Source organism: Pelophylax lessonae (genome assembly GCF_965119305.1).
Source record: "Pelophylax lessonae genome assembly, chromosome: 4".
Taxonomy (NCBI): Eukaryota; Metazoa; Chordata; class Amphibia; order Anura; family Ranidae; genus Pelophylax; species Pelophylax lessonae.
In genome coordinates, this window is record NC_138771.1 from 537,450,722 (window position 1) to 537,478,163 (window position 27,442).

General features: G+C 42.5%; 1 protein-coding gene across 1 annotated transcript in view; it reads right to left on the reverse strand.

Annotated features, from left to right (window-relative positions):
- ANTXR1 (ANTXR cell adhesion molecule 1) overlaps positions 1–25,757 on the reverse strand; it is a 313,258-nt gene extending 287,501 nt beyond the window's left edge. Inside the window, exon 1 of the mRNA XM_082254810.1 lies at positions 25,367–25,757. Coding sequence (XP_082110936.1) covers positions 25,367–25,518 — 152 coding nt within the window. The 5' untranslated portion in view covers positions 25,519–25,757. The remainder of the gene's footprint in view (positions 1–25,366) is intronic.
- Between the last annotated feature and the right edge of the window lie 1,685 nt (positions 25,758–27,442).

Sequence of the window (27,442 nt, forward strand, 5' to 3'; positions counted from 1 at the left end):
TATTATGGCTATGCTGTTAAACAATGCATAAATCAACCAACAGGTAATCAAACAGGTTTAAAGATAATGTACTAGATAAAGTAATGCTGACCCAAAAGCTGGCAATCAATAGAACTGTAATGTTGTTAAATTAAACTATAACTGGTGAAAAATTGGGTAAAAAAAACAGCGTGAACTAACTCAAGACAGTTAAAGTTCTTGTGTACACACTATGCATACAGCCCCAGTAGCGGCTGGGCATATGCCTTCCTTATTAGGGGTGTCCCTTGTGGTGGCAATAAACTACAGGTGCCTATTGTCAGTGTTCGCCAGTTTTCGTTGGGGCCCTTCTGTAGGTGGTACACATGTAGCTGTCCCTTTAAGAGTGTGCAGTAGATGGATAGTGGGCTGATAAACAAGAAGCAATCTCTATTGCCTTAACTGTGTTAATGTTGGGATAAGCACGGATGGTCCTCCTAAAGTCAGGTCCCACAAGGCTCAGTCTCTATGCTTGGATCCTCACATGACTCAGAGGTCCTAGCTTTCTGCTTCCTCTCCCTCTCAGATGTAGGCAGATGGGCACATGCAACATTATGCTCTCTAGGGCTCTTGGCATAAGGCTCTCTCTGACCATCCCTCTGGTGCAGCTGTGGGAGATCCAGTCACAGGTCTGCTCAGCTCACTTTCCTTGGCAAAAGACCTCTGTCAGGAAGGGCATGCCAGTAGACAACATGGTTCCTCTAGACAGACTTCTGTGCCTCTTCACAAGCTAATTCCAGTTTCCTCTCGTATATGTAAGAATTTGGCTGATACTTATGCGCATGCATGCATGCATGCATATCGGCACGCGCAGAGGCGAGTGCACACGTGCGCATCAGCATGCTCATGTGCACAAGTGACAGATATTGGTGCCAAATTAACTATTTAAACTGTGTCAGTGCTCAGGATCAATGCTGCATTGTGTTTCAGCCTTCCTTGTATCCTGTGACCCTGTTATTCTGTATTCCAGCTGCTGACCCGGCTTGTCTGACCACTCTCTGAACTCCGCCTGCAGTGACCCTGGCATGTCCTTGACCTCCAAGATACAACCTTGATCTCAGCTTCTGTCTGCTCAATTTGCTTCTCTACCACCGATGGGCTCCTAATCCAGCTTGAACCCAGATCAAGCTCTTGCCTGCTCCTCTGTAACTGATCTGTCCAGCCAGTGTATGACCTGGCTTGTCTGACTCTGCTTCCTGACACATCCTGCTGTGCCTGCTGTTCTACAGTCTGCTACCAGTGCACGCCTCACCTACCTGCTGTCGCCAGTACCAGCCTGCTTCACTGAAGACTACTGACGACCTCTCCTGCCGTATCTGGTACTGGCAAGACCTACCGGCATTTTTTGTGCCACTCTTCACTCCTGCACCTTCTGTTCACACTACCAGGGTTCCCAATTAAAAGGTGTAAGAGAGGCCTTCCTCATCATTTCAGGCTCTGCTACCAGGTACATCATAACCGTTATCTTTGCACATTTTCCCAAGAAAAGAATGTTCTCTCTCTGGTACAAGAACGCACACAGCTGCTTCGTGTACACAGCAGGCCGGCAGGGGGCAGGTAAATGAGCAGCACACAGCTACATCATTCTCACACCAGTGACAACATGGAAACACGAACTGTGCTTTACAGAAAAAAGCAGTTTCCCAAAAATCTGCAATTTAATAAAAATAGGGATGGAAGGAACAAATAGGAGTAAAGGGAGTAAAGGTCCACTTTAATATCTCTCCATCTTTCCTAATCTGACATTGTAAATAAATTAGAGTCTTAACATTTCAAAATAGTGGTATAGTACAGTTTAAATCTCTTTCCTAACTGATTTTCTGCCAAAATAATCGGACAGCATTCCTTTAGTATGGCTAAAGTGTAAGGGCTTCTTAGTTCATGAGGTCCCTTTTACCCTGCCTGGCCTGTCCAGGTGAGTTGCAGCTTTTAGTTCGGGCTCTGGTACCAACAGGGTTGGTGGGTGATTGGCTAGCATTTGTCAAGGTAGGGTTCATAATGGACATCCTGGAAGGACCCCTACTTGGGTTCCCACCTCTCCTGGAGGTACTAGAACTAATATACATGGCCTATATAGCAGAGTTCTATCAGCAAAAGACCCCTGAAAGGTCCTGTTAGACTTTGGGACTGTATCATGAGCACGGTTTGAGGTGATTTATTACTGTTATAGTACCCTAGAATATTTTTTTAAATTAAAGTGCAACTCAAGCTATGAGTTTTTGGATAAAGTGGAGATAGAACAGAATGTCTTGCAAGTTTTAATTTACGTCCTTCCACCCTGAAATTTGTCACCAGAACAGAAAGTAAGGGACATTTAAAATGATGGTGTTATTAATTGAAGAGGAAGTAAGCTGAACGTTTCCAGTGAATTATCTTACTTTGGGAAAATTATCCCTGTCACCTCTCCAGGACTAGCAATAAAGGGACATCTTCCCAATGGGGACAGTAAAAGCAAAGACTTGACCAGGGATTTTAGGTCTTTCTCAAAACCACTTAAAATTTCAGTCTGCTATAGTTTACATAGAGCTGGAGACTTCCCATCAAGAATTATTCTGCATGTAGCTTATACTTTATAGATACTTTAAAGGCTTGCGTAACTATGTATTCTTTATCTGCAACTTGGGTCAGCAGGTTGCAATTTACCTCAAAAGTACAGTGTGCATGACAGATACGAGTCAGCGTTTGACTTGCTTTGTATTGCATTGCATTGCAGGCACTGCAAGTTATACGCAGTCTTTTGCATTTGCATGCATGCTTGTGAGCTACACTACATCCAAATAAAAAAAACAACAACTGTGTTTAATAGCAATGTTCCTGCGCCTTCCACCTATAGTGTTTGGCCTGTAAGACCACTAATCATAGTTATTTTAAGTAGTGTTTTCGGAGTCTAGCAAAAGTAAGATGTGTCTATTCAAATGCCGCAATGCAATTAGACTGCAAGAAAAACTCAGTGCTAGGTTAGAGACTCCTGTACGTTCATGCATCAAATAAAATCCAATAAACTCCTACACATGGTACATGTCCTCTTCAAAATCGCTTTAAATACAAGAGAAACGGCTCTATAAAAGTGGAGAAAAAACTAAATGGGTAAAACGAAACATTGGAACAATGAACTGTATATAACTTCTTTACTGATAGAGAAGAGGTTACAGTAAAGCTGTGGTTCTGCTTAATAGGCAGTGGAGTATGTGCAATCACATAACTTGTACTAACTCTTAAATCCAGAAACCAAGGGTCCTCTTTTTATGCAATCACAACCTTCTCTTGCGTACATCCCAACTTTTTGAGATTGGAACAAGAGACAACTATTAGCAAAACTACGTGGGCATTGGACACACCCCTGTTACGCCCCTTTAACCACTTTAGCCCCGGAAGATTTTGCTGCTCAATGACCAGGCCACTTTTTTCAACTTGGAGACTTTAACTGACAATTGCGCAGTCATGCAATGCTGTACCCAAAATTTACATCCTTTTTTTCCCCACAAACAGAGCTTTCTTTTGGTGGTATTTGATCACCTCTGCCCTTTTTATTTTTTTTGCGATATTAATATAAAAAGAGCGAAAATTTTGCGAAAAAATTGACATTTTCTACTTTGACTGTTAAAAAATATCCAATATATTCAATTTATGTCATATATTTAGGCCAAAATGTATTTAGCTAAATGTCTTTGACAAAAAAATCCTCAATTCTTATCCACTTTAAGACCGGAAGATTTTACTCCCTTCCTGACCAGGCCATATTTTGCGATTCGGCACTGCATTACTTTAACGGACAATTGCGTGATCATGCGAAGCTGTACCCAAATTAAATTTACGTCCCTTTTTCCCCCCACAAATAGAGCTTTCTTTTGGTGGTATTTGATCACCTGTGCGATTTTTAATTTTCGAAAAAAAGAGCGACAATTTTGAAAAAAAAGCAATATTTTTCACATTCTGATATATAACAAAAAAAAAATATGTAAAAATCAAATCTTTTTAATATTTTGGGCCAATTTGTTTTCTGCTACTTATTTTTAGTAAAAAAAAAAACCCGCAATAAGCACATTTTGATTAGTTTGCGCAAAAGTTATCGCGTTTACTAACTAATTTATGTCATTTTTATTGTTTTTTTATTTTTTACTAGCAATGGCGGCGATCTGCGATTTTTTGCGGGACTGTGACATTGTGGCGGACAGATCGGACCCCTAACTGACATTTTTTACACTTTTGGGGGGACCAGTGACATTGCTACAGTAATCAGTGCTAAAAATATGCACTGTTACTGTAATAATGACACTGGCAGGGAAGGGGTTAACTGTACTGGTGATCAAGGGGTTAAATGTGTCCCTAGGGGCGTGATTCTAACTGTCAGGGGGCGTGGCTTGTGAAGTAATCACAAAGACATGCGATCCTATACAGCAGGATCACATAGCCTCTGTGATCACTTCAGGGAGAATGACAGACGGCTGTGTTTACATCAGTCATCTGTCCTTCTCTCTCTGCTGCAGGAGATTGCGAGTGACCGGCGGCCATAGGCGTGCGCACAGGGTGTGCCAGGTGTGCCTGGGAACACCCTAATCACCCCATTTGCATCAGTATTATTCAGTGGCCTGTGTGAATGCCCCCATTATATTAAAGGCTAGGTTCAACCTCAGGTTACACCCGTATTTAGGGTGTAACGTAATATGCTCCTAATCAACTGCCTCCCACCACCAGAACCTCCTCCCTGTGACAGCAAGTGGCATTCATATGTGTTTGAGCTTTGGGGTGTACACACTAATGCAATAGGCTGCGCACACCTATGCCGGCGGCCATCGGAGCTGCCGGTCGAACGCGCTGGCTCCCCAGCTAATGAGTGGGGGCGGGAGCGTGCTGCAGACGGCGCGCGCTCGCCCCCTAGAGTCTCCTGAGCGAGCGACGTAGCACTACGTCACTTTGCCCAGGAGCGCCTGCTTGCTGCAGTAAAACTGCGGTGGTCGGGGCTGAAGTTGTTAAAGTGGTAAAGGAAAATTTTTTTTCAAAAAGAGATTAGTTAAACCCACAAGAACTATTCTTCTTTTTACTGGCAATCGACATTTACAAACGCAGAAATTTAGAAATTGGATGAAAGGGTTTAGCACTGGATAACACTTTTTAAAAGATAAATAGTACATTTTATATTATATAGATCAGACCAAAATGAGGGACAAATGAAGAGGAAAGAGGGACAGAGGGACATTTTTCCAAATCAGGGACAGTCCCTCGAAATCAGGGACAGTTGGGAGCTATGATCTCTGGTAGTCGAAAGCAGGACAAGAAGTGATAAAACGCAGTGAACTTCTGTATACAGTACAAGTCCTCCTTAAAATTGTATTCAATACATGTAGACAGATTGTTTGCGAGTTTCAGCCTAAAAATCAATCAATTTACGAATCACTATTAATCCTAGGTGACACGAACTGGACAGTCACACCACACTATCTTCTTCTTCCTCATGCGCGGCGGTAGCTCTCCTGTCTCCTCTCTTCTCTGGACGGCGTGCTGCTCTTAGTCGCCCCGTGGCGGCGGCGGGCTACACTGTCTGCGGATGCAGTAAGGTGTGTGGTGACACGAACTGGACAGTCACACACACTATCTTCTTCTTCCTCACGGGCGGCGGCGGCACTACTGTCTCCTCTCTTCTCCGGCGCCGGCGGGCGGGAACTGAAGGTGAACGTGACTCCGGGGCGGTGCACTGCCCCCAGGAGTCATGACACCATGTCCGATGTCCTCCTGTGATTGGTCCAGGATTGACTCTGGACCAATCACAGCCCGGACATCGTTAAAGTGGGGTGTGTTGGGGCACATTGCTCTGCGCCTCGATGACCCCCAGAAGAGCGCCAATCGACGCCTCTTCTGGGCGAGGGTGGGGTCAAAACCCCCACCCCCCATACCCAGCACTAAGTCCGGTGCCCCTAGTGGGCGAAAAATTGAGTGGGCGGGCCACCACTGCTAGCTATGATTAAAGCCTTTTTAGGCTGAAATGCATCACTGTACCTGTCATACATGTCAGCCTGGTAAAGGCATTTCAGCCAGATAAGGCTATGAGCAAAGTCTAGGCTAAAATGCATCAGACAAACTGTCATGCTGTCATGGAGCTGTTTACCTTGTTTTTAATCAAATGGCACTTTTCCACTGCAAGTACCGCCTCGGCTCCACTCAGCACTGCTTGGCCCAGCTCGGCTCAGTTTGCTTTTCCACTGCGTGGTACGAGTCGGCACGTTTCAGCACTGTATAGGGTCTACTCGGCTCGGTTTGCTTTTCCACTAAGAAGTAAGAGGGTGGGATTACAACGATTCTCTGACCAATCAGTGGCTAGTAGTGACAAACAATCAAGGCTGCATGTAAAGGATTGTGGAATATGGTATAGGTACAGCCCGCTTGGAACCCCAACTGAGGTGGTACTGTTTAAGCGAGCCATACCGAGCCGTACCATGTAGTGGAAAAGCGCCGCTGTACCAAACCGCACCGAACCGTTCTAACACGTACCATGCGGTACCATGCAGTGAAAAAGCGCCAAACCGAGCCAAACCGAGCCGTTCCATGCAGTGGAAAAGCGCCAAACCGAGCCAAACCGAGCCGTACCATGCAGTGGAAAAGCGCCTATATTTGGAAGAGGACTTGTAATGTGATTTGGAGTTCGTCCCTTACTTCCTATAGTGCTTGCTAAAGTGCTGGTCATAATTTGCATAAAAAGGCAACCCTGGTTTTTAGATTTTAAAGTGAAACTTTACACATTACAAATAAATAAAAATAATGTTCTTTGGCGAACATACATTTCACAGTAATAATTATGCTACCAAAATGAGTGTGTGCTGTAAATTGCCTCCAGCATTGCTCCTGTTTGTTCTTGCTGGAGGCCGCCATTTTACTGAAGCCCAGAGCCCCTGAGCAGCAGGCTGACAGCAGATCGGCCTCTACAAATTAGGCACAGTGCCTAAAAATAGAGAGCAATTTATTTTTAATGTTTTACATAGCTATACCTGCAAATTTGGCCAACCTGAAGTGATCTAGCAGGACCTAATTTTCTGACTAAAGTTCCGCTTTAACAGGTAACTCCACTTTTGTGGGGAAAAAATTGCAAATAAAAAATAATATAGCGTATACAATTGTGACACAGGTCATATTGTAATCGAATGTTATTAAAAATTACCTTTCATTTTCAACCTGTAGTTCTGTAATTTTCTGTAAATGCAATGCAATATGGTTCCCTGGAGCTGTTCTGTACACAAAATGTATACTGACCACACCCCAGAAACATAATTTCCTGCTTGTGTTATTGGCTCACTGATTTTCCCAGAAGTCTACACTAAGATGCAAGTTGGATTTCAGGCATCCTCTGCAACAAAAATTTCATTTTTGGTGAGATATTTCCAATAGGAAATCATGTCTAAACGGATGCAGACCCTGCAGGTTTCCTCATTAGAGCCCTGCAGTTGCAGCAGCTGGTTGATAATTATGAAACCCCTCCCATTAGACTCATTTACAACATGGACACAGACAAACACACAGGGATTCCTTTAGAATAACAAAAGGTAATTGCAATGTACATACAAACGGGGAGTTACTCTTTAACAACTTAAGGACTGCCCGCAAGCAGCCCCTCCTGTGCAAACCGACGTAGGTTGCACGCCTGCTGCAAAGGGGGCGAGCGCTCTGCCACCGGCGTGCTCCCACCCCCACTCGGCAGCGGGGACTCCGATGTATGGGGCTGGCGACTTCTATTCCGCCAGCCACCCGCGATCGCTCCCCGCTGTGTCTACAACAGCTGAACGTTCTTCTCTCTGGAATGATCACAGAGCACCTGTGATCCTTCTATATAGGATCACAAGTCTCTGTGGTCATTCCATATGCCCATCCCCCCCACCGTTAGAAACACTCCCCTAGGCTTACATTTAACCCCTTGATCACCCACTGTGTTAACCCCCTCCCTGCCAGTGTCATTATTACAGTAACAGTGCATATTTTTAGCACTGATTAGTGGTAATGTGGTAATGTCACTGGTCCTCTTAAAAGTGTCACAAATGTCAGTTAGGGGTCCAATTTGGCCGCCGCAATGTCGCAGTCCCGCTAAAAATCGCAGATCACCGCCATTACTAGTAAAAAAAAAAAATTGACATCAATCTTTCCCCTAGTTTGTAGACGCGATAACTTTTGCGCAAACCAATCAAAATGCGCTTATTGTGATTTTTTTTTTACCGAGAATATGTAGCAGAATACAGATTGGCCAAATATGATGAAAAAAATTGATTTTTAAATCTTTTTTTTTTTGGGGGGGGGGGGGAATGTTATATAACAGCATGTGAAAAATATTGTTTCTTTTTTCTTTTTAGAATTGTCACTCTTTTTTTGTTTATAATACAAAAAATAAAAAATCGCAGAGGTAATCACCACTTTACAAAAATCTGGTCCAACCGCATCTGGAGTATTCTGTCCAGTTCTGGTCGCCAGTCCTCAGGAGGGATGTGCTGGAGCTGGAGAGAGTCCAGAGAAGGGCAACTAAACTAATTAGTGGATTGGAGGACCTTAATTATTAAGAGCGTCTGCAATCGCTTGATTTATTCTCCCTGGAGAAAAGACGCCTGAGAGGGGACATGATAGCAATTTATAAATACCTCAATGGTGATCTCAGCATAGAAAAAAAGCTATTCAGTTGCAAGGATTGCATGAGGACTCGAGGGCATACAATGCGAATAGAGGAGAAGTGCTTTAACCTCAGGCAACGCAGGGGGTTCTTTACTGTTAGGGCTACAAGATTGTGGAATTCTCTACCACAAGAGGTGGTTTCTGCGGGAAGTATGGCTACTTTCAAAAGACTCTTGGACGTACGTCTCAATGATCAAAACATTCAGGGGTATGAGAGATGATTACGGCCACACACACCTACACAGGTTGAACTGGATGGACTATTGTCTTTATTCATCCTCAACTACTATGTAACTATATGTAAATAGGGATGTAACGATATCGAAGATATCGCGATATCGTATCGTCGTGGTCGTCTCGATATCGTTGTGGTCGTGTCTCGATATCGTCGTGGTTGGGTTACAATATTAAAAGGACAGGTGTCCGTCAAAAAGCAAGAGGAATAAACACAGTCCCGCGGAACAAATCATTGTTAACTACATAGACCAGAGTTTTTTTTTTTTTCTTGCAATGTAGATATTTTGATCTTTCTGATGAAAAACGTGAACATAAGCTAAATGATAGGTCAGTGTTTTTTTTAAAGGCTTTTTGACTGACTATTTTATTTAAGTTTGAGCCCCGGTTCACACTTCTGCGAGTGCCGGGTTCGCATGTAATGTCGGAGCGCACTGCTCCGACATTACATGCGATCAGCTGTGCGGTGCGAGTTTAGCCATACAGTTTGTATGGCTAAATTCGCATCGCACCCGGAGCAAACACGCACAGGAGGCATTTTTGCAGCCGCATCAGGATCGGATCGCACAGCGGTTCACACTTGTGCGATCCGCTCCTGTGCGAACTGCACGATCGCACTGTGATATGCGATCAAACTGGGGGTGTCGTTAAGATTACATTGACACCCCCAGCGTATCGCATATGGCAGTGTGAACTGCCGGGGGTGCGTGTGCGATGCGGGAACAGGCTGCGAATTCGCAGCCTTCCCGCATCGCATAAATGTGAACCGAGCCTAAGTTATGTTCCTAAATACGAGTTTTAAAAGGCTGCCTTTATTTGCCTTGCACATTTAAACCTGACTTAACTTGATCTTTGTTTGCACTTAAAGGGAATTGCCTATTGTTTGTTTACAATTGTTCTAGCTGCTTCTTAACTTGAACATTGCACAGAAGAATCAGTTATGCAACCAAATATTACTATACAGAATATTGATGTTCCTGACTACAACTTGCACTTAAAAAGCACTATGTGATCAGTGTTTTATGTTGTCATGGATCCATAAATACAACAATAAATTGCCTGTTGACTGGCAAAAGCAGAATAAATGTCGGTATTTTTTCGCTATTATCATCACAAACACTATCATGAGCTATTTAACAATACCATGAGCTTTTCCACTATATCGCAATAAATATCGTACCGTGAGGTCAATATCGAAATTGTATCGTACCGTGAGATTTTGATATCGTTACATCCCTATATGTAAATACCACCAAAAGAAAGCTCTATATGTGGGAAAAAAAGGACATCAATTTTATTTGGGTACAGCGTCGCACGACCGCGCAATTTTCCGTTAACCTAACGCAGTGCCAAATTGCAAAAAATGGCCTGGTCATTAAGGGGGCAAATCCTTCCAGTCCAGAACCGGTTAAGGATAGTATACATACTATCCCCACTGCCTAATAAGCTAAACCACAGTGTCACTGTAATCTGTGCTCAGCAGTCATCAATAAAGGGTTCATATGCATAGAGAATGTTCCCAAACAGCGCACACCTAGAAAAGCCCTTAGTAAACAGGTGAAAGCAGCCTCATCCAGCTTTATGCATAGTCACGTGTGGCTTTGGAAGAAGCTGGCTGAGGCTGCTTTCACCTGTTTACTAACAGATTTTCTAGGTTTGCGGTGTTTGGGAACTTTCTTTATGCATATCCACAGTATGTGAGGTGTTAGATGGACTCCTGCCAAGTCAGCACCCATTGCAGGAAACATTGGGTGGATTTACAAGAGCTTGTGTGGAGTCTTTAAATCGGTTTTAAACCTCAGACATGAAATCTAAACAAAGAATATCCCTCTATAGTTTTCACTTGCCTTTCTCTGAAGCACTAAGTGTAATTTCTCTCTGCTGTCTTGTTCCTCTGCTATACGCATGAGTCACTTCTGACAACTTTTTCTGACACCAAGAGAAGAAAGGTGACAGAGGAGGGATCAATCTGTGATTGACAGCCTCAGCTCTGTTCCTGTGTGCTGTGTGAAGGGGGTGTCCCTTCCATCCAATCAGCTCTCAGAGGTCTTGCACAGTGTGTAACTGCAGCTCTCCGCCCCCCTGCTGTACGAGTCTGTGAAACATTCTTTTCATCCCTTAGTTTTACAAGGATGTACAGGGCAAACGGCTGCAAATAAACATGTACAACTTATGTAGGAGGATTTGTTTCAGCTCTGTGTATCACCTGAGGCCAGTCACTTCATTGGGTATATGAAATGGTTTACAGCCATAACGTTTTATGAGAATGTAGCACTGCCCCCGTAGGAACTGCTGAGTACGGATCTATCTTGGGTCTCCCTCTGATTATCCTGTTGTCAGATACCGGGTATTTTCACACGCTGCCAGGTGCACACATACACTTTCGCTTATTGTCCTCAATGACCAGTCTAGGGGATTTGTTTTGTTGTTTTATTTGGAGAACTTGGATAGGAGAAGGGAATAGTGGGATACTCCAAATTCAACTATGTACAGATGAGGAAATTCTCACTTTAGTGGAACTGAATATCAGATCTTCTGCTGTACCATACAGCACTTGCATGGGAAGAATAAGTCCTTTGCTTGCGTTTGCAGCAGACTCAGTGAACTTTGTATCTTCAGGACCCTAGCCAGCGTCCCTTTTAGCTTACACCCAGCCTGCTGACTTTCTAGCACCCAGAGGGAGATTACAACATCAACAGTACTCTAGGATCCCTGAGGGAAGTCTGTATGCCTTGTCCGCAGGTCATCTTCTTCTGTAGTACCAGACGAGATCCATGGACATCCCCCCCAGTCAGCCCTCAAAAGAGTCCCTGGGTTTCAGCATCTCTGACCATGGCCCTCAGGTCGACCACCTGAGGCTGCATGGCAGCCTACGCTGGGAAAGACAGCAGCCCCCTCCCCCCCCCCTGGACTCCGCTCTCCAGCCGAATACCCGGAGCCACATGTGCACCTCAGATATAAGTACAGTCACCCAGCATGCACCGGGACCCCTCCAGTGCCTATTGGCTAGGGCTGTACAGATATTCCCTGCTCTTATCTGCATAGTTTCCTCCCATTGTCCAATAAACGGCACTACTATTGGATCAGTGTGAAACATCAAGCCAATATGAGCAGCATCAGAGCACACTGGGCAGGACCTATCTAAGAATCACAGCTGTTAAGCTGTTAAGCAGACAGCTCCTAGATTTACCTGACTTTCAAGCAGAGAAACCAAAAACGATATACACCTACCTAGCACCTACCTAGGATGGTGCTACAAGAATAAAGAGTTCATGGGTAATCAGTATATCATATAACAGAACAATTGGGAGTGTAGACTTTGGCTGATAAAAAATATATGTATTGAAAAACTTGATGTTCTTTTTTTCTAGTTTTTTGTTGTTTCTTTTTGCTATAGCTGACCAAATATTCAGCTATCCTGATAACCTCTAGTGAGGTACACAACAAGACTTTGATGACAAACAGAAATGTGAACGTCTTTTCACGGTCGTATTTAAGTGTTTACAGATTTTTTGTTTCTTGCCATTTGACATTTGTCTAATATGTACAGCCAAATTAGTCTTTTCCCACTGCTGTAAATAAAAGTTTCTAGGCCGTGTATTGCAGTTATCCCTTACTGACCTAGATAATCTGGCAAGTTTTGTTGCATATTAGCACCAGAGAAGAAATAGATACAGTAATTTAATCATGTAGATTTCAAAACATGATTCCAGCTGGCAATAATACAATAATGAATACATATTTTATTATACTTTACTGTTTTAATTAAGGCATCGGTCCCCAAAAATATATATATTTTAGTCATAGCAGGATTTCAATAGGTTTTCTCAGGGCTTTCTTTTTTTCTCAGAGAATAGGTGCAGAAACTCTCCCTTTCTAAGTCACACCTTGTCTCCGCACCTACCTACCTCCAAGTACCATTCCGTGGTTCCACTCCCTACCCACCTCCCAGCACGGCCCCTTTTGGAGAATACATAAGCATGTAACACTTGTGGTACAAAGTATATTGTATAGAACTTGTTAATGAGAACAAGAAAAGCAGTATAAATTCCCTGTATCCAGCAACAATAGATCCCCCAGCAACAATGGACACACCGCAACAAAATAACCCCAGCAACAATAGATCCCCTGCAGCAACAACATATCTCCCCACAGCCGGCATCAATAGACCCCCCCCCCCAGCACAAGCAACAATAGATCCTCTCATCAACAATGGACCATCTACACCAAAATACCCCCCTCAGCAAAAATGGACCCCGGGCAGCAATAACAGAACTCCCCACAGCCAGCATCAATAAACCCTCCAGCAGTCAGCAACAATAGACCCCTCCCTCAACATTAGATCCTTCTCAGCAACAACTGATTCCCTAGCAACATAAAACCCACCCCCAGCAACAATAGATTCCTTGCCAGCAACAACAGATCTCCCCAGCAACAACAAATTCCCCTGAAAAAATAGATCCCCTCCAGTGACAATAAATCCCCCAGCAACCAGCATCAACAGACCCTGCTGCACACCCCAGTACCCCTTGCCATTACATACATTCAGTGCTGGAGGTGCCAGAACTGTGTTTCCCCATGCGTTCCCGCTGAAAAATGCCCTGGGTTTACTCAAAAATTAGCCTAATATACTACAGTGGTAAGATCTTCCAGTAAGAGTTCCTAACTCTGTACATTCGATTCTTATTCTATATCTTGGACTCCATTTTTAATGTGGGTTTCTGTCCCACCTAAGCTTTCCGGGTAAACCCCAGGAAGGTACCCATGTCCAGTCATAATCACAACAGTTTTAATAAAGTTCAACTAACTTTATTCCCAGTCTGTGACTGTTATTTAGACTGTATCATTTATAAAGTCAATACATAGATTTAATCTGTCCATTTAACATATTAATGGTTTATCTGTTGGACAGATCTGTATTGCCCCAGTTGTGTTTACATTTGATTTTATTTTTCCATTGCATTTGTTCCAGCTGTTGATTACCCTACTAATCTCTCTTGGAGAGAACGCTACGGTTTCATGCAGAACACCAGCCACAGGTTGAGATGGATTGCATGTAAAGAATATTGTTGGACCACTCTTGTTGACTCTCATTATTGTTGCCACCATAGTACTATGGTGTTTTGCAGAAAGTCTGACTTTATCATGAACACATAAAGCACCAACACTAAGCTGCAACTACAAATCCAGGTGCTATAGAAGCCTTTGTTCCACAACACCACATCATTAGCAACAATAATATGATTTTTAAGATACAATTTTTTTAGGAAACTAGTTGCGGCCTGCCCCCTCCGCAACTTGTATGCCCTGTCTTGTTGCAGCCAGTAGTGGTGCGTGAGAGCCTGTGATGCCTCCGTTCTCCTACTCTCTCTGGACTTGTGTGAGCGGTGGTCTCTTTATCGGGCTGTTTTATCTTCGGTCACTTGGCGGTGGGAGCCTTGGAGTTTGCTAATGCGATTAGCCCGAGTTGTCATCTTCAGTGGGTCTGGACATCTTCAGCAGCCCTCCAGCCCACCCTGTCTACTGTTTTGGATTACCACACACGATACCACATCACCTCACCATGCAGTCTGCAAGTTATTCAGATGTAAGTGGATATTGGAATAAAGTGTTGTTTTTACTCGCACTGACCTGGCGCCCTGTTTTCTCTTTTTATTTTTTGGCCCCAAGGAACAGTATATACTTGTCATATTTGTGGTCAAGCCATATGTTGGTGTGTGCAAATGTGCAGCTGCTGATTGAGCTTTTCTTCTCCACCACACCACCAAGTTCCATACCCCATTTACTCCAATTGACCTACTTACATTGCTAGCAAGAATACTATGATTTTTAGGGTAGTTGACTATCCCGGTGATTCCTAATAGAGCTTCCCATGTCATTTGGGTCCCCCCCGGAACAGTATGCATTGGTTGGGTGTCTACTCAGGCCATATTTATTAAATTATTCTGATAAATAGTTAAATATGTTAATCTATGAAGCCTATATTGTACAAATAAATCATGCTTATTGATAAAACCCTAAAAGACCCCAAACCCTTCCTCTGCATTTGAAAGTATTAAAAATAGGCATTTTTGAATACTTTTGATTTTTTTAAACTGGCGGCGTTGGCTGCCGAGGAAACCGGAAGTGCCGCCATGATGTCGCTTCCGGGTTACTACATTGAAGTAACCCGGGTTACTACATACCGATTCCGGCTTTGTTCAGGTCTCCAGCCAGCCGGCAGACATGCTGGCTTGTGGCTTGGGTTTCCCGGTGGGATGAGAGAGCCTGGGCAAGCCCCGAAAGGTGGCGGAAGGAGGGGATATCCCCCCCACTGTTTGTAATACCAGCTGAGCAGCTGCTTAGCCATATTTATTAAATTATTCTGATAAATAGTTAAATATGTTAATCTATGAAGTCTATATTGTACAAATAAATAATGCTCATTGATAAAACCCTAAGAGACCCCAAACCCTTCCTCTGCACTTGAAAGTATTAAAAATAGGCATTTTTGAATACTTTTGATTTTTTTAAACTGGTGGCGTTGGCTGCCGAGGAAACCAGAAGTGACGCCATGATGTCGCTTCTGGGTTACTACATTGAAGTAACCCGGGTTACTACATATCGATTCCGGCTTTGTTCGGGTCTCCAGCCAGCCGGCAGACGTGCTGGCTTGTGGCTTGGGTTTCCCGGTGGGATGAGAGAGCCTGGGCAAGCCCCGAAAGGTGGCGGGAGGAGGGGACATCCCCCCACTGCTTGTAATACAAGCTGAGCAGCTGCTTAGCCGCGTCAGTTGGTATTACAAGAAAGCCGACGGTTGGCTCTAAAAAAAACGTTTTTAACGTTCATTCTCAATGATAATGGTAAACAGGACAAATCAAGAGGGTGAATCCCCCTAACAAGGGCGCAGACAGCAATAAAAATGTTAGAGGTGTTTTAATCCTCCACTTTCCACCAAAAAAGTTTGCCTTTAGTTATACTTTAAGTGTACATTAGCCAAAAAACTTTTTTTTATTAGTTATTGATATAGTGGGAAAGGATTAGAACTCCTGTCTAGTTTTTGCTGCTATTCGGGGCTCTGTGATTTACCCTCACTTCCTGTCCTGCTGACAACAGTTTAACCAGATAGACGGGAAGTGAGGGAAAATCTGCATCAGAGACACACAAAGAAATAAAATCTAACAGACGTCCTAGCCTTTCCCAACTCTGCTAAAAAATAATTTTTAATTCTGTGTTGCTGTAGGAGAGTTCGCCTTTACCTCTGGTAAAAGGTTGTCAACAGACAGGAAATGAGGGTAAATCTCTCTAACAGAGCCCTTGAAAGCACTAAAAAGCTGACATGATTCTTTACTATCTAAAACTAGAAAAACAGTTCTTGGCTTGACATACACTTAAAGACTTCAGCACAAATGCAGTAAAGTTTCCAGTTAACTGTCCAGACTTCAGTTAGAAGGAACTTTCCTTATATGCTACTCCCTCTTCGCTTTCTAAAATAAGTTCATTGAAACTTTTTATTAGTTGAAGTGTCCCGAGAACCACAATATTGTGAAATGGGACTATTATTGACAGAGATAAAAATAAGGGCCACCTTCCAGCTAGTTTGACAACATCTCACAAACTCAGTTCTAACATACTTCCCTGCTAAACCAAAAACCAGTGCGCCTTTAAATAATATTGAGCACAGTAATTGAATGCATAGGGACCTACGTAACTGCGGGATTGGGAGAAGATTACATTTCACATCTTGGATCCATTCTCTTTAAGTAACCGGAATGGTTTAAGCATCCAGATATGGTCTCCTCTGTTTTTAGGCTCTGTCTCTAATTTGTGTGGGAGGCTGAGAAGAATTAGCATTTAATCCAATGGATATAAACGGTATTTTATATCCTGGTAAGATTATCCAGATTAGTATCATACAGAAAATTATCAACAATTCACGATCGGAAGCAGTAAGTGTCACAGATTGTGCATATTTTATTACTTGTAGGTGAGCCTATTAAACACAAGTCTGCCTTAGTGCCTTTTCATTCCACTAGATGGCAGTGCCAGTAACAATATGGCAGCTCCCTCACTTTCTTGTCTTGTATCAATCAATGGAACATTCATTGAAATCTCTTTCTAGGTCAGGAAAGAAAAATCATTTATAGACTTGTTAATGCTGCATTGCATCTTTCATGGTTTTCAGCAATATGTTTCTTCCAGGGCACCATCCCTCTAATATGTTTCTGCATTGTTGCCAAAAAGGTTACATCATGTAAACTGCAAATAAATTATTACAATCCTCCCTTGTTCCCTTTCTCACATTTTGATATTGTTTTTTTTTTTTGGATTATTTAAAATATTTTTTTTTGTTCTACAAAGCAACATGTCAGCACCTCGGCTAGGTGAGAATGACTTTTGCATCCCCCTTATAGGTTCTGCATGTGTACAGATATGCCACAGGACTTCTTTGGCACATCTGTGCACATGCAGTTTTCCCGCACTTTTGCATGTGTATAGCTTTCCCTGTGCATGCTAAGACGGCTGTTATGGAAATTCCAAAACTACTGCAATATTTACGCATTCACAAGAAAGCTCCTAAAGGGCTCCACCAGTGCCAGGACATCTGCTCATGTACTTTAAGGTGGGGCTCCAGGCCCCCCCCCCACCAAAAAATTAAAAGTCAGCAGCTACAAATACTGTAGCTGCTGACTTTGAATATTAGGACACTTACCTGTCCAGGAATCCCGCAATGTCAGCACCCCAGCTGATTTTTCAATCGGCTCTCGGGTGCTATCGCCGCCATTCATTGTAACGGAAACAGGGAATGAAGCCTTGCGGCTTCACAGCTGGTTCCCTACTGCACATGCGCTGTGCTTTGGGAAATGGCCCAGCGGTGGGGGAAGGATGAGGGGGGCCAAACTTCCGGGAGACCCGGAAGTAGGGACAGGTACCTGTTAAAAACAGGTACCCACTCCCCCCTGAAGGGTGCCAAATGTGGCAGCAGAGGGGGGAGGAAACAAACAAGCAGATCTTCCCCTTTTGGGTGGAGATCTGCTTTAACAACAAAAATGGGGGAGCAGTGGGGACCAAAACTAAAAGAACGAAAATAGACTGAAGTTCCTACCGAAAAACTTTAAGGAACATTGTTGCACTGTCGACGAATGCAGCCAATCAAATGCTCATTCTAGGAAGCCGGAGGACAATCTGAGCATCCATGCAGTTATTTAAAGCCAAACTCAAGCCAAAATTTTTTTTAGTTTGGGGTAGTGTGTGAAGAGTTAGAACCATATTTTATTGCTATCTGTGTGCCCAGTTTGTAAATTTCACCTTAATTTATTTTAAATTCTTAGGCCTCATGCACACTGGACTTTAAAAACTCTGCTTTTAGGGAGGTTTGACTTTTTTTTTTTCAGCCTCAACGACTCTATGTTAGCCTATGTGCACACATAGGCATTTATACAGTAGGTGTGTTAGAATAGGAGTGTTCAAGAGAGAAGTGTTTGAGCAGGAAAAACACTTGACGCACCAAACCACGTCACAAACGTGCCCAAATGCTAGGCGCAATTAGAGCTTGAGAATAAATGAATTGTCTGGCCAATGGAATAAATGAGCCCCCAAATGCTTGACGAGCCTAAGCTTGCAAAGTGCAGCATTAGGCACGTTTTTCAGGCTGCTTTTCTCCTGCCAGGAGAAAAGGCATTCAGAGAAGCTGTGATTTCTTCTAGGATGATGTCTTGGTCTACATTGTTTTCTTAATGAAAATAAATTATACAATGGAGACACAGGAAGCCTACTGGAAAGAAGCAATTATCAAAAATTTAAATTAAAATTCAGAAAGGACATCAGAATAACATAAGGCAGGCTGATGCTATATATTAAATTGACTGTGTAGGCAATACATAGAGTTAAAAGCCAAATTATACGCCCCTATCCTTTACAGCCAAGGGAGCTGCCATCTTAGCCTCTTTGATGTGCAGTTGCCACGGTGCTGCACATGTGGTCAATTATGACACCAGCCATTAGATGGCTTGACAGTTCAGTGAAGAGCACAAATAAATGTGACAGTTACCATTCACGGCAGGCCTTGTATGTAACGGTTTTGGGAAACAGTTAAAATTATGGGTTTAGCTTCACTTAAAGCGGAGTTCCACCCAAAAGTGGAACTTCCACTTTAGGTAGCTCTAACCCCCTGACATGCCACATTTGGCATGTCATTTTTTTGTGGGGGGAGCGGGTACCTAGTTTTGACAGGTACCCGCTTCCACTTCCGCTCGAAGCGCCGCGGCGCTCTGAGCGGAAGTTCTCCTCTCCCCCTCCCTCCCTGCAATCTTCTGGGACATGTCAGAGGTCCCAGAAGATTGTTGGCCAATCACAACGCGTAGCGAAACTCGCGCATGCGCAGTGCGTACCCGGCTGTGAAGCCGCAAACTGTCACAGCCGGGTGCCCCCACCAGTGATACCGGCGCCGCAGAGCAGAGAGGGAGAAGAGCGAGGCTTCGGGCGGCCGCATCGCTGGACCGTTGGACAGGTGAGTGTGTGAGGCTGGAACTCCACTTTAAATTAAAGCTGAAATTTTTCATTGTACTCTCAACCGAACTGGCAAACCATCAAATGGCTGGTGTCGTAACTGATAATATGTGCAGCACCATGGCAACTGCACATTACACAGAGGCTAAGATGGCAGCTTCCTTGTCTGTAAAGTTGGAGGAGGGTTTAGTTTCGCTTTAAAGGGCTAGTTAATCTTTACCAAAAACTGCTTGTGTGGATAAGGGGTGTCAATAGATAAAAACAAACTGTGTAAGTTATGTGTAACCATCTCATGCAGCCTGACTGGAAAACTCCCAGGACATTGCTAGGGGAGGCCCAGCTATTATTGACCACGTTCACTATCACAGGAGTGAGCTCCCAAACTCTGAGCTCAGAGCTACTGCATCAGGGGGCATATACAGTAAGAGGGTTTGAATCAAAGAAAGAGCCCACTCTTGTGATGGTGGAGGTGAACAGCTGGGGCTTTCTTAGCAACATCCTTGCAATGTCCCTGGAGTTTTCCAGTCAGACTTCATGAGATGCATAAATGGCCTATACCTATACCAGGGACATTATTCAGTTTTTGTCAAAGTTGCACAGCTTGTTTTCATCTACAGCATTATCTTATCTGAATAGGATTTTTTTGGTAAAGGTGAACTAACCCTTTAATGTTTCGTTTGTTCCTGTTTCTGGCTCCCATTTGCTATTCCAGTGTGCACCTCGTAAATTCTTTGGTGTTTACTGAGGACAGCTGGCTGCCTTTAGTGCTGTCAGAAGACGTTAGTCTTCACAAAGCCTTACCAAGTCCTCCTGTGACTTCAGCCATGATTTCATTACCACTGACTGATCAAGCCCTGAAGAAGGGAAAGGCTCTTTTCACCCAAAATGTGTTGGATGTATTTGATGCTCTAAGCCATCAAATGAATCAAAAAAGCCCTTAAGAGAGATTAACTTTTTTTACTGTCTGGAGAGTGCTTCCTTTGTCGCTATCAGAAAGGTAGCAGCCTAGGACCAGAATATGGTCCATCTATACTATGTATATCTCAACCACGGATCTGCTTCTTTGAAAGAAAAATCCCTTTAACCACTTGCCGACTGCTGCACGACTATTTAGGTCAGCAGTCAGCCCCTCACAGGCAGAGCGACGTAGGGCTATGTCACTAGCCTGTAAGGGTTTTGGGAGTGACCGCGCGCCGCCGGATGCGTGCTCCCGCTCGGTCACGGACCCCCCCGCGCGTGGCACTCGCGATCGTCCATGACAAAGGGAGAAAGGCAGGTGGCTAGTATAAACAAAGCCGCCTGTCAGTTCTCCCTGTGTACGAATGGTGATCAAACGGTTCTACTATGTAGGACCATTGATCACTGTTCTTACACAGCAAGCCACAGCCAATTACAGTTAGAAACACGCCCCTAGGACACACTTAACCCCTCCCTCTCCAATACAGTTAACTCCTTCACTGCCAGTGTCATTTTTACAGTAACAGTGCATATGTATTGCACTGATTACTGTAGTAATGTCACTGGTAACCCCAAAAGTGTCAAAAATGTCAGTCAAGGGTCCGATCTGTCCGCCCCCAATGTCGCAGTACCGCAAAAAAAATCGCAGATCGCCGCCATTACGCGTTAAAAAAAAAAATTACAAAAATCTTTCCCTTTGTTAGTAAACGCAATAACTTTTGCGCAAACCAATCAAAATACGCTTTTTGCGATTTTTTTTACCAAACATATGGTAAAAAAAAAATTGGCCTAAAATGTTAAAAAATTTTGATTTTTACATTTTTTGGGGGGGAATTTCATATAAAAAAATGTGAAAAATATTGTTATTTTTGCAAAATTGATGCTCTTTTTTTGTTTATAGCGCATGATCAAAAAATCGCACAAATACCACCAAAAGAAAGCTCTGTTTGTAGGAAAAAAAGGACACCAAATTAGTTTAGGTACAGAGTCGCACAGTCACGCAGTGCTGAATCGCAAAATAGGCCCTGGTCAGGAAGGGGATAAAATCTTCCGGGGCTTAAGTGGTTAAGATAGATCCTTCAAAATCAGTATTCATTTCTACTTCTTTCTAGCACTATCACACACAGGTAGCAACTTTGCTGTTCCATTAGTTAAACCCCAATTGTACTACTTATCAATATACTCATACTTGTCCTATGCCTCACATTACCTAGAATAGAACAAGTTTGGAAGTTTAGCCCTCAGCTTGTGTTATGTACAAGTGGAAAGATGAATCTCTTTTAGCACAGTAGAGAGCTGTGAAATAAAGCCAGGCCAATAATTATCAGAAAATAAATTGTATCAATAGAAGGCTGACTCATGTGTCTTAGAACCTTTGATCTTGAAAGTGAGGTTGAAATAAAACAATAGCAACAAAGCACTTGCAGACACACAGTCTCTCAACACAGCACTGCTAAAACCGCCATGGGACAGAAATTCTATGATATCTTCCATGAGCACAGCTGGCAGATCACTGCAGCAGGAATACAGGCAAACACTCAGCTGTAAGAGGGAAAAACAGCTGTCTCAGCTAATTCTTTCATGCCTTTGGCTACATGAGCTCCGCTAACACTGATCCAGAGGAATCTGTGCGTTTCAAAGAAAAGCTTTTCAGCCTAGCACTGGATGGATTATCAAAATGCTATAAATATACTTTTCTGTGGATGGACTTTGCAGCACTAACAGAAATGTAATCTTGATACGTTAATTTTCCTATGTAAGGATAGGTTCACACTGCTGAACTAGGGTAATGCATGCGCGTTCTTCTTCTTGCGTTGCAGAAACCTATTCATTTAAATAGCCAGCTTGCTGCACAATATTGCTTAAACAAAGTGCACGCAGGTATCTTTTCTAATGCAATGCGTATAGTAGTGCGTTGCTGTGCGTTGTAGTGCACTGCGACACATATAAATTTCCAAGGTACATTAGGGCACCAATGAGAATGAATGGCACTGCAGCGCACAAGCATGCAAAACATGTGCAGCAATGTGAACCAAGCCTAAGACTGGTCTTCATACTGTGCATGCAGTTTTGAGGCCTTGTTGAAGGAATAAATATAGAATGCTTTTTTTATCTAATTTGAATGTTTACCTATGTTGTGCAAAAGTGAGCCATAGAAGTCAGAAATTATAATTGTGATTGTATCAAGCACTTGGCAATCATTTCAACATGAGTCTGTGGAAAATACCACAAAAAGCCTTCACTGACCTATGTAGCTGTAGGCATTGTGGAGCCACTCAGCCTCACTCTGCTTCACAGCAGAAATCTTGAAGTTGCTTAAGTGTTTCACATAGCAAATGAGCTCCCCCTACACCACCCTTCCAGAGCCCTTGATCTGTACTTATATGAAGAATTAGAAGACTTGAAGGCTGTGGAGTTACTGCTGGGAGGTGGAGAAGGTCCAACTGAGCTGTTGAGAGTGGGACTTGAACAACCTCTGTAGTGACATTTGGGGATGGATCATTCTGTGATATCTGTTGGCAGCCACAGACGTCACAGACATATATATATATATATATTTTAAAAATGTTTATTAATGCTTGTTTATGCTTGTTAAGAGTATTAAAATATTTGAATTTCCAAAGCTAGGCCACATGTTCTCCTTAAGGACAAGAAGATTTTGTAGTCTATTGACTGAGTTACTGCTACTATCTGCGAACATACATTATATGGAAAAGTAACAGGTGCTTGCAAAAAATGAAGATGGCTAGGATTAATTTGAGAACAGAAGTTGAGTCAACACCTCTGTTTCTTCCTTTGTGCTCATAATGTATGTTTGTGCAGGATGATCTTCTGCACCCACCACAAGGTGACTGAAGAATTACTGCCTTGATGTTACCTACATGAATGGAGTATCTGGGTTGGAAGCCTGGACCTGGACCTGGACCTGGACCTTTCAATTTTGATTATCTAGACTTAGAAGACAAGGGGGTAGAATATACAGTGTGAATTCTTAGGCCTTGGGTGCCCAGCAGAGTGTAAAATTGAACAAGTTCAATAGCCTGAAGGGCATTGACTGCTGAGAATTTTGCTTATCCTAACAACACTAAAAAAGATGCACTTAATGGCTGCCTACACAGGTATGTTTGTCTGAATACTGGAATTACACTTCCTGTAGCTACAACCTTTAGAAAAGAATTAATGGCCTGCTTCTGGAAAGATGGGGCAAAAACCAGACAAATCTTTAATAAAAATGATTACCTTGCATAATTAGTATCTGATCAATGGGCAGGATGCAACCTGTGCTTGTGCAACAACCATATGAGCCAATGTATGCACTGATTGACTGGTTAGCTATACTGTAAATTGCTGGCTCAAATGTTTGATTCCTGTTCGACAGTAAAAGTTGATTCTTGGACTTAGCACAAATGATTGTCCAAAGAAAATGTGACCAATACATTCATTTTACATCCACATGCCAATTATTTTAGGGATTCAAGCCAATTCAGGTCCACAACCTGCTTTTTGGGAAGAGTAAGCCATTTTTACTTCACCACCTCCATGTGGGAAGAATGCATTTAAAAACAAAAACTTGTGACTTAATGATGGTATTACTGGGCTAATCTTGTTCGATTAGCCCTATATAACCTAAAGCTGGCTGTTTCCAGGAGCACAAAACTAAATTTGATGCCTGAAATTTGCATTACCTGTCTACACAGTATTAACAATGAAGGGTAGCATACACTAGGAAGAAACTACTCAAATCAGTATACAGGTTTGTTTTTACAACTGAGTATAACTGCCCTCCATAGATTTATAGGCTACCATGCAGTCTGGACCATGTAATAAAAGTATTGCAGCAATCAAAAAAATGAAATCTGGGGGACTGCTCTGGGTTCCTGTATTCTGCACAACTTTGTCGCTTTTTTTACAACCATTTTCAATAATCCCGTATGAATGTAAACTTGCCAGGAGCTGTCTGCCAGCCAACCCATTAGTTTTATTTCTTCTTTTGTGTTCTAGGTCTGGATTCACATACTAGTGTGGTGTCAAATCCAAACTCTTTGTTTCTCTTTATGTAGTTAACGTACCTTGTTGAGGCTCAGTTACTTTTAAAGAGCTTAGGAAAGTGTGGAGAGAAAGTTAATCTGTTTTATTTAAGTGTCACCTATTCAGATCTGACTTACGTATATTGTTTTCTATGAGCACATCTGTATTCCATTTGTAACGTGTGCATCTGAGTTTGCAGGCAGCTTCCTACTGACTTTGTGGCTGACAGCGCTCAGCTTTGTGATCCCTCATCTATGAAGGCCACTGCTCCAGACAACTTACATATTGGTTCATTAAAGCAGGTGTCTTGGCTTGCCATAAAAGAGAACTGCAAAGCTTGTGACACCTACTCACTAGCCTGAAAAATCCATTGTTCTGTGACCTTTGGGTTAATCTGTATGCTCATACAGACCGAGTCAGTCTTAAGTAGAACATTATGTCAAAATAGATATTTTATAAAGTCAAAGAGGTTTATTCAGTAATGCAATCTTGCAAAGAGTAGCAGTGTGTAATAACCCATAGTAACTAAAAAGAAATTGGCCTTAGATATAGAGAGTGCAGCAAGCTGGGTTCTACCCGATTGCTAGGGCTACTGTTTACCATTGTTCTCTGCTCTGGTGAAAATCTTCCAGATGCATAATTGTTGGTCACCAAAGATATCTCTACTGCCAACTTCAGGTTAAAGTTGACCAAGGGATTTGTACAGCAGACTTGCTTTGGCTGCTGGTTTCTGGCCAGCTGCTGAAATGCATCAGTAAGCTATCATAATGTAGGTCATGCAGCTGAGGACACGATTACAGTGTATTCAGTCTGAACAAATTAAATATTCTATACCATTCTTTGGTCAACAATCATATTGTCAGACCCTGATTTAGCTAAATAAACTAAAAGTAATCCAATAGTTCACCTTTTCATATAAGTCATCATGATATATAGGTAACATGATCAAGAAGTAAATTAGCTCTAGAAAGTGTCAGAGGTTTGTTTCTGCACTTACTTGTCTAATACGAAGTACAGGTCAAAGCCACCATAGCAGGAAGGTCTTCCATTAGGTCCAGTCTCCTCTTCTTGACCATTGCAGACCAGAAGAAATGCAGTGAAGAGGAGAAATACTTTTAAACCCACTTTGAAGGCACCCATTTCAAGCATGGCTATTCAAAGCTTTAAGAAACCAGCAGCAAATTTTTCTCTTGAAAATGTGCAATCCGCTCTGAAGAATTCAAGCTACAGTCCACTTTTGGGATTGACTTTCAGAACTTCTTCTCCAGAGCCTTTCCAGAGCTTCAGAGTTTGTGTGGCTCTCTTCTCTTATCTCAGTCTTCTTCTTCTTTACAAGAGTTTGCATTACATTAGCATGCAGCTCAGAGGAGGAACTGCTGTGCTCACTTTTGTTGGGATGCAAAACTTCTTCTTGACAAACTTGCTTTGTCTAAACCTGCAGAGAAGCTTTTCTTTTTTTTTTTTTTGTTAGGATGTGGGAGCAAATAAAGAATGAACACAGCACAAATCCTGACATCTTGTGCCTATTGTGTAGAATGCAGGCGTGTTGAATGTAGCAGTGGCTCATACTAAAAAACATCTATTTAGTAATAATTATCTATTTATATACTAGATGAGATTATTCAGGCATTCAGCAAATGTCCGTGTAACTGAAATTAGCTTCGAAATTGAATAGGAATGTTTTTTACGGTATATGTGAAGCCATTCACTAAAATATCATATAAGCTTTCACATATTAATATAATTTCACAGTCCTTCAATTTAGATTCATGTTCTTTTTGTTTCCTCCAAATTAGGTTATTTAAAAACATGATTGACTGAAATAAAAAATAAAGGACCGTTGAACTGAGTCCCATCAGGTAAGCCATCCTACTACCAGATGTGCACTACAAATGCAGGCCCCACTGGCAGTAAGTGGGTATAAGGAAATTATTTATGTTTAATGTGGAAAGCTGGTGAAATAGAATAAATTTGTTTCCCCAAATATCAACCAGTAAGATTACCAGTTACATTTTAAAAATAAAAGGTGTGCTTGACAAAAAAAATAAAAAAATAGAAAGTCCAGAACATTCAAGGTATGTTACATAATACAGTGTGCCAGGTCACAGACATCTACACAAGGATAAACTTAGATGTAGTTCTTGAGCTCATGGTACAAGACCAAGACAAAAGCACCACCCATTCCTCTGAGCACGTTGGACCAGGCACCCTTGAAGAAAGCCCTGCTACCCTCATCTCTTGCAATCTTCTTCCAGCAGCATTGAGCGTCCGAGGGCTGGGCCACAATACTTCAATTTAACACTAATTATTATTTACCAGAGGAAATTAATCAGGTATGCAGTATACTGTAAGTGCCAGTATTTTCTTTAACTTTTCTTTTACTTCCTGTTTATGTAAAGCCAATCACTAAAATCTCATATAAGCTTATATATATATATATATATATATATATATATATATATATATATTACTGTATACAGGGCTTCTTTTCTCAGAGAAAAGGTGCAGGAACTCCCCTCTTCCGAGTCAACCCCTGTGTCTTCCCCGTACTCACCTCTGAGCACCGTTCCATGGTTTCATCCCCACCCCACCTCCCAGCTTCATCCCTTTTAGAGAATACAGAACTGATTATCATTTGTGGTGCTAAGTGATTTGTATGAAATTTGTTAATGATAACAAGAAAGACAGTAAAATATATTCCCTGTAGCTAGCAACAATGGACCTCCAGCATAAATTGATCCACCCCAGCAACATTAGACTTCCAACAGCCAGCATCAATAGACCTTTCAACAGCCAGCAACAATAGACCCCTCCCTCAACATTAGATCCCTCCCAGCAATGATCAACCCCCCAGCAACAAAAGACTCACCCCCAGCAGCAATAGATCATCCACCAGCAACAATAGACCTCCCCAGTAACAAAAGACACCCCTGAAAAATAGATCCCTCAAGCAACAGTTGATTCCCCAGCAGCCAGCATCAATAGAACCTCCAGCACACCCCAAAGAAACCCCTTTCCATTACATACATTGAATGCCAGAGGTGCCGGAACTTCCCCCTTGTTCCAGCAGAAA